Below are 14,024 nucleotides of genomic sequence, written 5' to 3'. Positions count from 1 at the left end.
CTAGAGACTTCCAATTTGTTGCAAAATAAAGGTAAATAATTGAATATTACTAGAATGTAATAGTTTTAGCTTACAATTGCGTTTTTCGACCATTTCGGTCAAGTCAAAGTTGACCGAAGGTTGAAATTTTGGCACTTATCGTTATTTATATGAAAATATTTCAAAACTGATAAAAGCTACAATCATGGGTTGTTTTTTAGTTGTATTCTACATAAAATTACGCACATTTTCATATATAAAACTTTATGTATCGGCTAATTTAAAATGGTGCAAACATTATGACAATCGGACAAAAAAATTTCAGGTTTTTTTCGGAAGAGTTACCGCGCGGACGTAAGGAAAATGGTTTTGTTTTCATATATTCACCATAAAGCTAAATACAGTCCACCACTAAAATGCTTATAACGCCTATCTTGAAAGTTCAGATACCAAATGTATACCTTTAATAACATCCTACTTCAAATAGTATACCTAAAATTACTAACCTATTACTGCATTAATCTTTGAGGTTATATTATTATCATTTCAAAGTCATCTTAAACATGTTACCATTAAAAATATATACCTACAGCAAATAACCGAGAGAGAGAGAGAGGAGAGAGAGAGGGAGAGAGAGAGAGAGAGAGAGAGAGACGAGAGAAGGAGATGGAGAGGAGAGAAAGAGGGGAGAGAGAGAGAGAGAGAGAGAGAGAGAGAGAGAGATCAATGAATGGCAACATCATATATCTGACCGTCAAGAGTGAAATTATGAATTATTTCTGGGACAGAGAGCATAATAATGGAGAGAGAGAGAGAGAGAGAGAGAGAGAGAGAGAGAGAGAGAGAGAGAGAGAGAGAGAGAGAATAACTCCTAGACTCCGACTCCTTCCTCCCCTCCGCCAATTCGTATATCAAACTGTCATTTACTTCCCGCCCCCCTTCCTCCAAGTGGATAAAAAGACTGGGAATCGCTATTTTTAATTAATCTTATTAATATTTGAAAATCAGTTATAAGGTAAATCATTTATTTACACTACAAGAGAGAGAGAGAGAGAGAGAGAGAGAGAGAGAATGTTATTGTTACTGTTTTAATCTCATTAAACTTAATATTATTTGTAAACTAGTACTGTATATTATTATTTTACCATAAAATGTAGTAATGTCCTTTGAGATATACATACACTTCCAGCCCAAACAGAGGGCAAGAGTTACCACTAGGACACACTAGTATCTCATGTGGCAAGAGAGAGAGAGAGAGAGAGAGAGAGAGAGAGAGAGCGGAGAGAGAGAGAGAGAGAGAGAGAGAGAGAGAGAGAGAGGGGGGGGGGGTTATCCTTATTTAAAAGGGTGAAATGGATAGATTATTGTACTTCTTTAAAATACTATCACATATGAATTTTGAAATTAATTATATTACTATTATTATTATGCAAAAATATTAATAAACATACACATGTACCATAGAAATTCCCTCATCTCAGTATAAAATGCATTTTCTTTCATTCTTACTTAATTCTTTTTATTTATAAAACTTAAATCTTGCTAATTCACTTTAGTATTTTCTTTAATGAATTTATATTATTGCTATTTACATTAATATTGATATTTGAAAATTAGTAAATCATCATCCAAAAAAACATACATCTCTGTAAGAGAGAGAGAGAGAGAGAGAGAGAGAGAGAGAGAGAGAGAGAGAGAGAAATGGAAAGATTATCATAGTATTTGTAAAATACTTTCACATTTGATTTTTGTAAATACAGTTGTTGTTGTTGTTATTATTATTAATTATTATTTATTATTTTATTATTATTATTATTATTATTATTATTATTATTATTATTATTAATTATTAATTATTATTATTATTATTATTATTATTATTATTATTATTATTATTATTATTTATTATTATTATTATCATTATCATTATCATTATCATTATCATTATCATTATCATCATCATCATTATTATTATTATTATCATCATATGAAAATATTAATAAACATATTATACATACGTGTACCATAAAAATCTCTCATCTAAGTAAGAAAGAGAGAGAGAGAGAGAGAGAGAGAGAGAGAGAGAGAGAGAGAGAGAGAGAGAGAGAGAGAGAGAGAGAGAGAGACCTGGAGTTCGAAAGAACTAAAATCTTACTAATTCACTGTAGTATTTTCTTTATTGAAGTGATTGCTCTTTACATTAATATTAATATTTGAAAATTAGTAAATCATTTATCATACAAAAAGCATACATCTCTGTGAGAGAGAGAGAGAGAATTATTAGTGATTATGTGATATTATTTAATCTTATTAAACTTATTAATACAGTATTGATCAACATTAATATTTTAAAATTAGTAAATCATTTTTATATCATAAAAATGTATTTAGGCATGAAAATAACATCAAAATACACTAATTAGTGGTTATTTATCATCTGAAAATCCCGTGAATAGGCAAATTCACCGCAAATAATGGGTTGATAAGGTCCAGAGAAAAATCCGTGAATCAGTGAGTCCGCGAACCTGGAGAACGCGAATACGGGGGGACCACTGTATTGTGCTAGAGACTTCCAATTTGTTGCAAAATAAAGATAAATGATTGAATATTACCAGAATGTAAGAGTTTTAGCTTACAATTGCATTTTTTGACCATTTCAGTCAGGTCAAAGTAGACCAAAGATTGACATTTTGGCACTTAACGTTATTTAGTATATGAAAATATTTCAAAACTGATAAAAGTTACAACCATGGGTTGCTTTTAGTTGTATTCTACATGAAATTGCGCACATTTCCATATATAAAACTTTATGTAACGGCTAATTTAAAATTGTGCAAACATTATGATCGGACGAAAAAATTTATGATTTTCTGGGCTCAGCTCGTGTCGCTGCGCGAAATATCCTTTAATCTATTATTTCTAGGGTAAATGTACTAACACATACCAGAGAATAAATAAAATAAAGAAAAAGGTCAGTATAACTGACTCGCTCACCCTCCAGGAGGGTGTCGGTATGAACACTAGGCGAGTGAGACCACTACCACGAGCCAAATGCCAATAGAAATCTCCCACTACAAAATCCCTCCAAGAGGGGAGCCGACCCACAGAGTGAGCAGCTCGCACTACTACTACTCCATCCCATGCTGCCGACTGCTGCGCCTCTGGTGGTCATCCTTTCAAGTTAGCACACACGAGCGGTTGTGATATTTTTCTCTCTGTGTTTTTTGTGCCCTTTCATTGGATTTTCTATTATGGAGCGTGCAGCTATCGCAGCAGCTAAGTTAAGTACTCAGTATTTACGGTTAGTTGGTTTTTTCCGGCCCTGAGACAGTATTTGCCGTTTTTTAGGTATAAATACGACCTCGGGGTCAGAAGCATGGCAGCATGGTTCTGCCTCGTGATGGGTTCGTTCTTGGTCTCCCATACCTAGAAACATCCCTTATTATCTTCGCTCTTTATGATTATCCGCTTTACTTAGGGTACGGTCTACTCAGGTTTGTCATGCATGCATGTATTTTACCTTACGTAGGCTTCTTCTATCCAGACCCTAGTCCAGGTTCTTAGTATCGGCCTCTGACTAGCTTTGAGTGGTAGACTTGCCTTCGGGTTAGTCGTACACTCCTGGATTTTTTCTCCTGCTATAGTTGTTTTTCTTTCTTTCATTATTTATTTATATAACTGTATATTTTATATTATTGTTAGGGTTAGTTAGGCGTCTGGCTTAGCCTAGGTCTGGCTCTTTGAGCCTATACTACCGCTCATCAGTTCGGTTGCTTCCCTATAGCATCTCTCTGATCAGTTGGTTCGGCCCAGTGGGCTTATTTGCCTCCGCTTTTCAGTTCAGTATGCTTCCCGATAGCATCTCCCTGATCAGTGGTTGTCCTAGGCTTAGTTGTCGTATTTGGTCTTACCGCCTCGTGGTCACTTCGTGATCACGGGCCAGCCAGACGCCTGTCCAGTCATTCTCCCCCCCCCTCCCGCTCTTCCATAGAGTCTGGGGGCGGGGCGGGGTCGGTCGCCCATGCTCCGCTCCTCATACCCGAGCCTGCCTCCCTCTCTCCCCTCAGGCGGAGGGGCTAGGGAGTCGGGACAGACCAGACTGGTCTCGACCTCTCCGGCCGGCTTCTCGGTCCGGCCGGTTGGTACGGAGGTGGGGGGGTACTGGCCTTGCCCACCCTCCGCGCTACCTTGTCGCTCCGGGCTAGCTTGGGCCTGATGTCTTCTCGCTCTTTACCATCTTACTAGGGCTCCTCCTGATCGGAGTCCTGGTATCCAGCGGAAAGTTGTTAGTCCACCCAGTAGGGTGGACCGGAGCATACAGTGGGTCTCCTACTACCTTACCGTTTTGCTGAGTTTCTACACTCCGCTACGCACTGGACTTAGTCCGGTTTGCTGTGGTTAGGTTTTAAGTTATCTTTAAGTTTATCCTTAAGAACCTTAAACCATCCCCCTCCCTTACATAATCTTACCGGATCTCTCCGGGATTATAGCCTATTCAGGCGATGCAGGGAGGGGTTATGCACAAATTTTTTCCGAGCTCCGGCATGCATCGGAGCTCTTCGTCCTTTAGGACTGTAAGTGATGTTTTTTTTAAGATATCATGTGTCTCCCCACTTACAGGCCACCAAACTGTGAGCATCCGGGATGTTCCGCCACACTTCAGGACCCTTGTGGGACACGAAGTTTGCCGGTCCCATGCTCCATGCGCGACTCCGCTCGGGGACATCCAGGTCTGGTACCATGAGACGTGTACCATATGTACGATATGGTGAGCCAGCTTTTGGAAGGGGTAAGTTTTACATCTCCAGTAGCTGCTCCGCTTCTTTTTTAGCGCTTAAGTTTTCATCATATTAACTTAAGGCAATTAATTTAAGTTATACTTTAAGTTTTAGTTTTAAGTGATTCTTAAATCTAAACTACGCCCTCTCTTCCAGGCTCCGGCGGTAAGAGATACCGCACTGGCTACCCTGCGGGCCTGGGTCGGCGGTTTTGGGAAAAACGCCGCCAAGGGACAGCCCTACATCCTAGAGAAGCGGTTGGCATTACTAATCTTTCCCCGGAGGCACAGGATACGTCGACCCGATAGAAGCGGATCCGACTATCGCCTTCATCCAACAACAGCTGGCCACCTCATTAACTGATCAGGACCAGGATATCTCTACGGATGTCGCGACCCTAGATATTAATGTTGAACCTATGGTAGGTATAGACGACCTGTTGGTCGAGGTAGGTACGGTGGACACCCAAGGGTCACCCTTGGGCGTAACTGTTTCTTCTACTCCTGCAACCTCTCCATCCTTCCAAGGCTTTACGGGTGACGAATATATTCTCCTCCTGGTGCTTCGGTTAGACCTAAGGTCAAGTCTAAGGTGATGACTTTGACTAAGACGTCGTCGTCGTCGGAAGACGACTCGGCTTCATCCTCCTCCCGTAAGTCTCCGGCTGGGAATCCCGGAGCATCCAGGTCTTTAAAGCTTCTAGCTCCGGCTCTAAGTCCTCGAGGAGTAAATCCTCCAGAGAGAGATCTCGCACTCCGGCAGAATCACCAGTTCCGCTACCTTTGGTTCCGATTCAGAGCCTCCCCTCCACCTCCGCAGCAGCTCCGGCTTTGGACTCCAATGCTGGCCTGTTGCAACATGGTGGGGGACCTGGTTGGGTCCTTAAAGAGTAGCATGGAGCAAATGATCTCTCGTCTGTCGGACAGGATTACTTCCAGGACTCCATTATAGCCGGGCTGAGAGAAGCTCTCTAGCCTCTCCTCCACTGTCCAACACGAGTGGATCCCAACTTCCTCCGTATGACTCACTACCTCAGTTCTCTATGAACAATCCGTGGAGAGTAGCGTCATACGCCCCCCTTCCAAGACGGTCTCATCTCTATACCGGAATTTGGGACTCGAAGAATAGAGGACTTCGAGTTCTTCCCGGAAGACCTCCAGCCTCCGTTCATAGGCTACGCAAGGCTTACGCCGTCGGCTATGGTGCGGGACGATAAGGTACCTAAGGAGACAGTCCTCTACTCACGAGACCAGGCTCAGAGAGAATGGCTCAGGTGTTTAGAGGACATGGATTGTTTCTAACACCAAGATACAACCATTTAAGAGTCCCTTTACCATTTTACAATGGATGAGAGTACCCCGCTCCCGTTCCTAACCAAGATCGCGAGGTCGACCATCCCAGCGGCCCAGAAGGGGGAACCTATACCGCAGTTGAAGGAAGCGGATCCCACTTCTCCGTTGCTCCCCTCAGTTGGAGAATTGTGGGAAGACTTGCCGAATACATTCTCAGCTGGCAAACTCAAACCGGGACTGTGCTATGGAGCAGTTTGGTGAAAAGCTACCCAGGCTCCCAGATAGCCTTATTCAGGCTGAGTTTGATGCAAAATCGCGTCTAGCCAGATCCATCAATTCTATGGCTAGTCTGAGGTAGCTACCATGGCTTATGGATCAGAACCGATTTTTAAGCTCATGACCAAAGCCTGACTCAAACGGTACAGTCAGATATGTTTGAGTTTGCCACTGCTCGGACGAATTGTAGGAAGCATGTCCTACAAGAGGCAACCATTCGGCATGAACCGAATAGGTTACTCTCGTCTAGCATCTGGGGAGCAGATCTCTTCCCAGAAGCTATGGTTAAGGATGGTCCAGTCAGAGGCGGTACCAGGTTAAACCAGAGCCTTAAGGATCGTTGGGGCCTTTCGGCTAAGAGGAGGCAAGACCTGACTCCTAAAGGTAAGGGACAAAAGAAACCCAGGCGTTTCCAACCTTACCAGAAGAAGCAACTACGCTTTCCTCAACAAGTTCCAACAGTACCGTTAGTGCAGACAGCCCAACCCTCCACTTCTAAAGGTCAATCACAGCCAATTTATGTGATATCCCCTCAGCCTCAGCCCTCCACCTCTTACGCCATCTCTCCAGCTTACAATCAAGCCTTCGAGAGTCAAGCTTCTCAGAAGTATGACCGCTCGGAGTAAGGGAGGTAGAGGTAAGCGTTTCCTTTCGTGGGAGAGGATCGGGAGGCCCCTTTAACAGGGGAAAGCACTTCAGAGGAGGCCGAGGCGGTTACCAGAAACAATGAAGAACTTCAGGTAGGGGGGAGGCGTGTTTCACTTTCGCCACCGGTGGAACTTCAGCAATGGGCTCAGAGCATAGTGTCAAAAGGTCTGGGTTGGAGCTGGTTGACGAACCCACCTCCATCCAGACCTTTCCGTCAACTTCCTTCCAAGGAATTGACAGAGTACGCAGACGATCTCCTTCAAAAAGGAGCTATAGCGAGAGTCAAGAGATTAAAATTTCAAGGTCGCTTGTTCAGCGTGCCAAAGAAAGGCTCACAAAAAAGAAGGGTAATCTTAGACTTGTGCCCGCTTAAACTTAGCCATCCGCTGCGACAAGTTCAAGATGCTCACGATCTCACAGGTGCGGACCCACCCTACTTCCCCGTGGGGGCCGTCACCACCTCTACGATCTTACAGACGCTTACTATCATATCCCTATTGCAAGAACACTTGCCGTATCTGGGTTTCAAGATAGGAGACCAGACATTCTCCTTCAAGGTAGTTCCATTCGGACTCAACGTGGCACCCAGAGTGTTCACGAAGCTAGCGGAAGTGGTAGTGCAACAACTCAGATCGCAAGGGATCATGGTAGTAGCGTATCTCGACGATTGGTTGATCTGGGCCCCATCAGTCGAGGAAGTGCAAACAGAGCTACTCTGAAAGTGATTCAGTTCCTGGAATATCTAGGCTTCAAATAAACAGGACCAAATCAAGACTCACTCCAGAGTCAAACTTTCAGTGGCTGGGCATTCAATGGAATCTATCATCCCACACTCTGTCGATTCCATCAACCAAAAGGAAAGAAATAGCAAAGTCAGTCAAGCAATTTCTAAGTCACAAACTAGCGTCAAGGAGAGCCCAGGAAAGGATCCTGGGTTCTCTCCAGTTTGCATCAGTGACAAACGTCTTAATGAAAGCCAAACTGAAAGACCTAACCAGAATCTGGCGCTCGCGAGCAAACGTCAGGTTCCAGGGACAAACTATCCTCAGTGCCTCTGATTCTAAAGAATCGACTTCGGCCATGGGCGAGAGTCAAGAATTTATCAATGTCAGTACCCCTTCAGTTCCCTCCACCAGGGGTCACCATCCACACAGACGCGTCCTTAAGCGGCTGGGGAGGGTATTCCCAGGTCAAAAAGGTTCAAGGGACTTGGTCACCTCAGTTCCGTCAGTTCCATATAAACGTACTGGAGGCAATGGCAGTGTTCTTGACTCTAAAAAGGTTACGCCCACCCAAGTACTCCCACATAAAGCTAGTCCTGGACAGCGCAGTGGTAGTACATTGTATAAACAGAGGAGGCTCCAAGTCACGTCATCTAAATCACGTCATGATAGTCCATCTTTCCCATGGCAGACAAGTTCAGTTGGCATCTTTCCTCCACTCACATAGCTGGAGTAAGAAACGTCATAGCAGACGCCCTATCCCGATCAGTACCCCTAGAGTCGGAATGGTCACTGGACACAGTTCGTTCCAATGGATCCTTTCAAAGAGTCCCAGGGCTAAAGGTGGGGACCTCTTCGCATCACAAGCGAACCACAAAACTACCGTGTTATGTAGCCCCAACCTGGACCCTCTGGCCTATGCCACGGACGCCCTGGCTCTAGACTGGAACAACTGGGAGAAGATTTACGTCTTCCCTCAGTGAATCTCCTCATGAAAGTATTGAACAAACTCAGGACTTTCAAGGGTCAAGTGGCTCTAGTAGCCCCCAGACTGGCCGAAGAGCAACTGGTATCCTCTAATTTTGGAGCTGGGCCTTCGTCCTCTTCAGATCCCCAGTCCCAAGCTCTCCCAGTCAGTACAAATGAAGGGACTGTGTTCGCTTCCTCAGGGATTCTCAAAACCCTAACTTTATGGATTTCATGAAGTTTGCGGCAAAAAAAGAGATGCGAATATTGACCTCAGAATATTCTATTCTTGGAATCCGATAAAAGGGATTCGACTTTGAGGCAGTATGATGCTGCTGTCAAAAAGTTAGCAACCTTCCTGAGAGATTCGGATATTAGAAATCATGACAGTTAATTCAGCTATATCCTTTTTCAGATCCTTATTTGAAAAAGGTTTAGCAGCTAGCACGATTACGACAAACAAGTCAGCTTTGAAAAAGATATTTCAATTTGGATTTAACATAGACTTGACGGATTCCTACTTCTCGTCTATTCTAAGGCATGTGCTAGGCTTAGGCCTTCTGTAAGGCCTACGTCAGTTCATGGTTCTTAAACGATGTTCTAAAACTGGCTTCCGAAACCGATAATGACACATGCTCGTTTATAATGCTCTTAACGAAAAACCCTATTCTTATTAAGCTTAGCTTCAGGAGCAAGAATTTCAGAAAACTGTCGGCTCTATCCAGAGACCCGGATCATATTCAGTTCCTTCCCACAGGAGAAGTCCTACTTTCTCCGGAACGTAGCTTTTTAGCAAAGAATGAAGATCCTTTGATGAGGTGGGAAACCTTGGAAGTACTACCCCTTCCACAAGATGTTATCTCTTTGCCCAGTTACAACCTTACGAGCCTTTCTGTCTAGGACCTCCTCATCTTCGTCGGGTCCCCTCTTTAGGAGGGAAAAAGGTGGAACTTTATCCATTAAAGGCATCAGGCAACAAATCCTGTACTTTATTAAGCAAGCCAATCCTGACTCTTTCCCGAAAGCACATGATGTCAAGGGCAGTAGCCACCTTCAATTAATTATTTCCAACCATATGAACTTCGATGAGTTGAAAAAGTATACTGGATGGAAATCGCCGACAGTGTTCAAACGTCACTACCTTAAGTCCTTGGAAGCTCTGAAATTCCCAGCAGTAGCAGCGGGTAACATAGTTTCCCCTGACTCTAGCTAGTTTGTAGTAGAAGATTCAGTCCTCCTTTCTACCTGCCTCACCCAAAAGTTCGTCTATTCCTACCTGGTTCATTTGCATTCACCTTGTGTCTTAGCTGCTTTTGTGATAGTGTAGTGGGTGCCCCTTATTGTCTGGTTAGGGACACTCACAAATGATTATACACTTGATCTCATGGATGTTTCCCCTTATTTTTATGCTAGGGGATACATCATTATAATGATTACGGGTTTTGTATATTAAGTCATATACATTCCTTTATATATTATTATTGTTGATTGTTTTTATTAATTGCTATTATACTTTTGATACATGCTGTTACACAGATAACATTGATACATGTAAATAATTTTCCTGTACATATGTAATTACCTTATGTTTACAAACATGATTAGATTTAAGGGTAATTTAAGCATATTTCTATTTTTATACCCCTGTGTATATGTATCTTTTAGCAATTATAGTCTATTCTTATATATTTTATCTTTTATTTGAGACCTATTCTGATTTATTTTATTTTTATTCTCCAGGTTTATTACTTTTGTTTACAATCTTGTGCTATTTCTCTGGTACGATTTCGCGCAGCGACACGAGCTGAGCCCAGAAAAGGGATTTTGACGTAAGGAAAAATCTATTTCTGGGCGATTGGCTCGTGTCGCCAGCGAAATCCCACCCTACCCATCCCTTCGCCCAAGATTGTCTGCTAACTTCAGGATGGCCACCAGAGGCGCAGCAGTCGGCAGCATGGGATTGGAGTAGTAGTAGTGCGAGCTGCTACACTGTGGTCGGCTCCCCTCTTGGAGGGATTTTGTAGTGGGAGATTTCTATTGGCATTTGGCTCGTGGTAGTGGTCTCACTGCCTAGTGTTCATACCGACACCCTCCTGGAGGGTGAGCGAGTTCAGTACTGACCTTTTTCTTTATTTTATTTATTCTCTGGTATGTGTTAGTACATTTACCCTAGAAATAATAGATTAAAGGATATTTCCCCGCTGTGCGACACGGAGCCAACTCGCCCAGAAATAGATTTTTTCCTTCACGTTCAAAATCCCTTTTTTCTTGAACGAGTTACCTCGGGACGGAACCCCCCCCCCCCCCAATAAGGAAAGTTCTTTTTCCATAACTTCACCATAAATCAAAATATTGTGCTAGAGACTTCCCAATTTGTGTTGCAAAATGAAGGTAAATAATTGAATATTACTAGAATATAAGAGTTTTAGCTTACAATTGCATTTTTCGACCATTTCGGTCGAGTCAAAGTTGACCAAAGGTTGAAATTTTGGCACCTATCATTATTTATATGAAAATATTTCAAAACTGATAAAAGTTGTTTTTTGTTGTGTTCTACATGAAATTGCGCACATTTTCATATATAATACTCCATGTAACGGCTAATATAAAATGGTGCAAAAATTATGTCAAAGTGACGAAATAATTTCAGAGATGTGTCGCTGATACTTTTTAGTGCGAGAAGAAAAAAATTCGCGCTTGCGCACCTGGGTAATGATTGTAAACAAAACAACGTCTTGATCTGTGAGCTCCCAGTATCCCACAAGGCGCGTGATTCAAAAGTTTTCACCTAGTAGGCCTATAACTATTTTTCCACAAATTTTTAAAAAAATTTTTTTATATCGACGTACCATACGTCCAATCGGCACCCAACAGACAATTTATATCTAAGTTTAATATGTCCAATCGGCGTTAAAGGGTTAATATGAACACTGTTTTGAACAACACCTTTCTTGTCCATCACTTTGATTTACTGTCAAGAATAATTTATATCAAAATGCCTTTTTCTTTTTTGTGTATTTACATATTTCAGTGTTTTTCAGTTTACATATAAACACAAAAAGTCTATATTTTCTGTTAATATCTATGCAATATCTTTTGGGCTACAAAGACTTATCTTTAAACAATTTAATACATGCCTACAGATATTTCCCTACTTAATACTTTTGATGTAAATCACTATTATTATTATAAGTATTATTGTTATTATATGATATTATTCTTATTGTTATCAAGAACAATGAGACATTTCTACACTTGCACAGGACTCACCCAAAGGATTTTTCTTAGGATAGCAAAAAATAGAAGATGGGTAGAGTATAAAAGATTGTAAAGATGAAAAGCAAAATGCTAAAACCAATGGACCTTTGGCTACAGGGATGCTACAAGAAATCTTTAATACCCTGTACCAGAGTAAGCAAAATTTAAGTGGTACCGACTATGGGGGTGAAACATTGCTAAAAACTCTATAGAATTTTACCTGCTTAAGGATTTCAAATGCATCTTCACTTGACATTAGCCTTTGATAGGCACTAAGTCTGTCTTCTATATGATTTCCTCCATCTCCATTTTGTTGATCAGTATCTTCATTACCCTGCGCATCAGTCTTCTTCAATGATGCTGACACATGTTCAGCTGAAGAAATACTTGCTCTTTGGTTATGACTAGCATAAGTTTTCTCTAAACTTGGATCATAGTTATCTGAATGCTCAGAATCCCAGTCAATTGCACTCCGAGATGTTTCTAAAGTTTGTGACAAACGACCGACTGTGCTTTGCTTTTGGAAATTTTTCTTGGCAGTTTCAAGTTTTGTCATAACATCAGTGGTGCCCATTTTATCAAGATCATGTATGAAATCTGGATATAGGAGATTGTCTTGGATATGTGGAAGTAAACTGAGGTAGAGGGCATTATCAATAAAAAGATGATTAAGTGTAACATCACCAAGGTGCAAGCCACGATCATGAGTATCTCGGACAGCTTCAAGAATCTGATACAAAATGAAGAGTGGTCTGGCTGCTGACTCATTCAACCGAGCAGGACTGCAAAAAAAAAATTATGATCACTATTCAATTAGTTAACAAGGTATCAAAATTCTAATTATCTTTAAGGTTAAAATTAATATATTTAGTCAACCAATCTTTCTCACTCCATTGCATATAATTAAAGATACCAAGGTGGTGGAACTGTCAAAAGTATCAGGAACACATGCAGACCAGGATATGAGATGAGGCTGTGAGTAATTATGCAATATTACAAGCTGTGAGTAATTATGCAATATTACAAAGTTAATGGCCATAAAATATCACTACATACCTAAATGAAACACAGTGCTGAACATTGTGATGTACACTAAAGAGAACAACAAAGAAATGTTGCTCTCCTTCAAAGGCACAAAGTGCTGGCAGTAAATTTGAATGGGGACCATGAATACGACTATTTTGTAGTTTAGGATGCACTGAAGAATCTTCCCTGCAGTAAAAAAAAAATATATTCACTTAGTGACACTAATCAAAATTACCACAACTGTTTAATAATAGTTTCTGTCTTGACTTACAAAAATTTACTACAAAACTAAATTTAGTCCAAAAAACCTATTCTACTTTACAGGAAGGATAAGTGGGCATATGCAGTTAATAAAATCCTTAAAAGACAAAAATTATAATCCAAAAGATTCCCCTGCACAACAAATCAGATTTCACCTCATGAAAATGCACATGTAGGCATTATATGAAATGAAGACGCCAATAAAGCAACTAAGATCACACTAGTATTCCTATTTGTGATGATAAAACATCTCTAAAACCCATTATTTTACAATAAATAAAAGACAGAATATATGGAACATGTATCCAAAAGTGGCAAATCAAAATACATAAATTGCTCCTAATAGTATTGGAATATGAAATTAATCGCATCAAAAGGATAGACATACAAAAGTAATGGACTCATCTTAGGATTTGACGCTCTTGTTTGACCCAAGGATATTTTATGAACTACCAACTTGATCTAATCCCTATATATTATACACTATAGGATAACTTAAACAGCTGAGTATTTTTTGTGTGAATGGCCAAAATATAATAAACAATGAATACGTAGCAAATAAATCACCAAATAAAATTTGGTCAGAATCTCCATCACTCTCAATTAACCCAGTCATAAAATTTCTAAAGGGCTGTAATTAAATAAATAAAATCTAAACCTTATCATTAATAAAGAGAAAATGTTTGGGTTAGCCCTTCATAACAATACATACTAATTTTAATCTGTAAATTTGTTCATGACCTTTTCTCTTGAGTTTATTGGATATTTGATGGGTTTTCTCTATTTTCTTCCATTTTATGTATCTTTCTGGCTCAAAT

The 14,024-nt window shown here is 40.8% G+C and overlaps 1 protein-coding gene across 3 annotated transcripts in view; it reads right to left on the bottom strand.

Moving 5' to 3' along the window:
* Window positions 1-14,024, bottom strand: part of LOC135214757 (WD repeat-containing protein 81-like) — a 211,296-nt gene that overhangs the window by 131,653 nt on the left and 65,619 nt on the right. For all 3 annotated transcript variants that reach the window (XR_010314462.1, XM_064249109.1, XM_064249110.1), the window contains exons 6-7: window positions 12,976-13,131; window positions 12,140-12,701 (exon numbers count right to left, since the gene is read on the bottom strand). Coding sequence is in view for 2 of the 3 variants with exons in the window: in XM_064249109.1 (XP_064105179.1) it covers window positions 12,140-12,701; window positions 12,976-13,131 (718 nt within the window). In the remaining variant the exon portion in view is untranslated. The remainder of the gene's footprint in view (window positions 1-12,139; window positions 12,702-12,975; window positions 13,132-14,024) is intronic.

The sequence above is a fragment of the Macrobrachium nipponense genome, chromosome 46 (genome assembly GCF_015104395.2).
Source record: "Macrobrachium nipponense isolate FS-2020 chromosome 46, ASM1510439v2, whole genome shotgun sequence".
Classification (NCBI taxonomy): domain Eukaryota; kingdom Metazoa; phylum Arthropoda; class Malacostraca; order Decapoda; family Palaemonidae; genus Macrobrachium; species Macrobrachium nipponense.
Note: the sequence above shows the minus strand (reverse complement) of the source record. Positions and strands in the feature narration are given on the sequence as shown.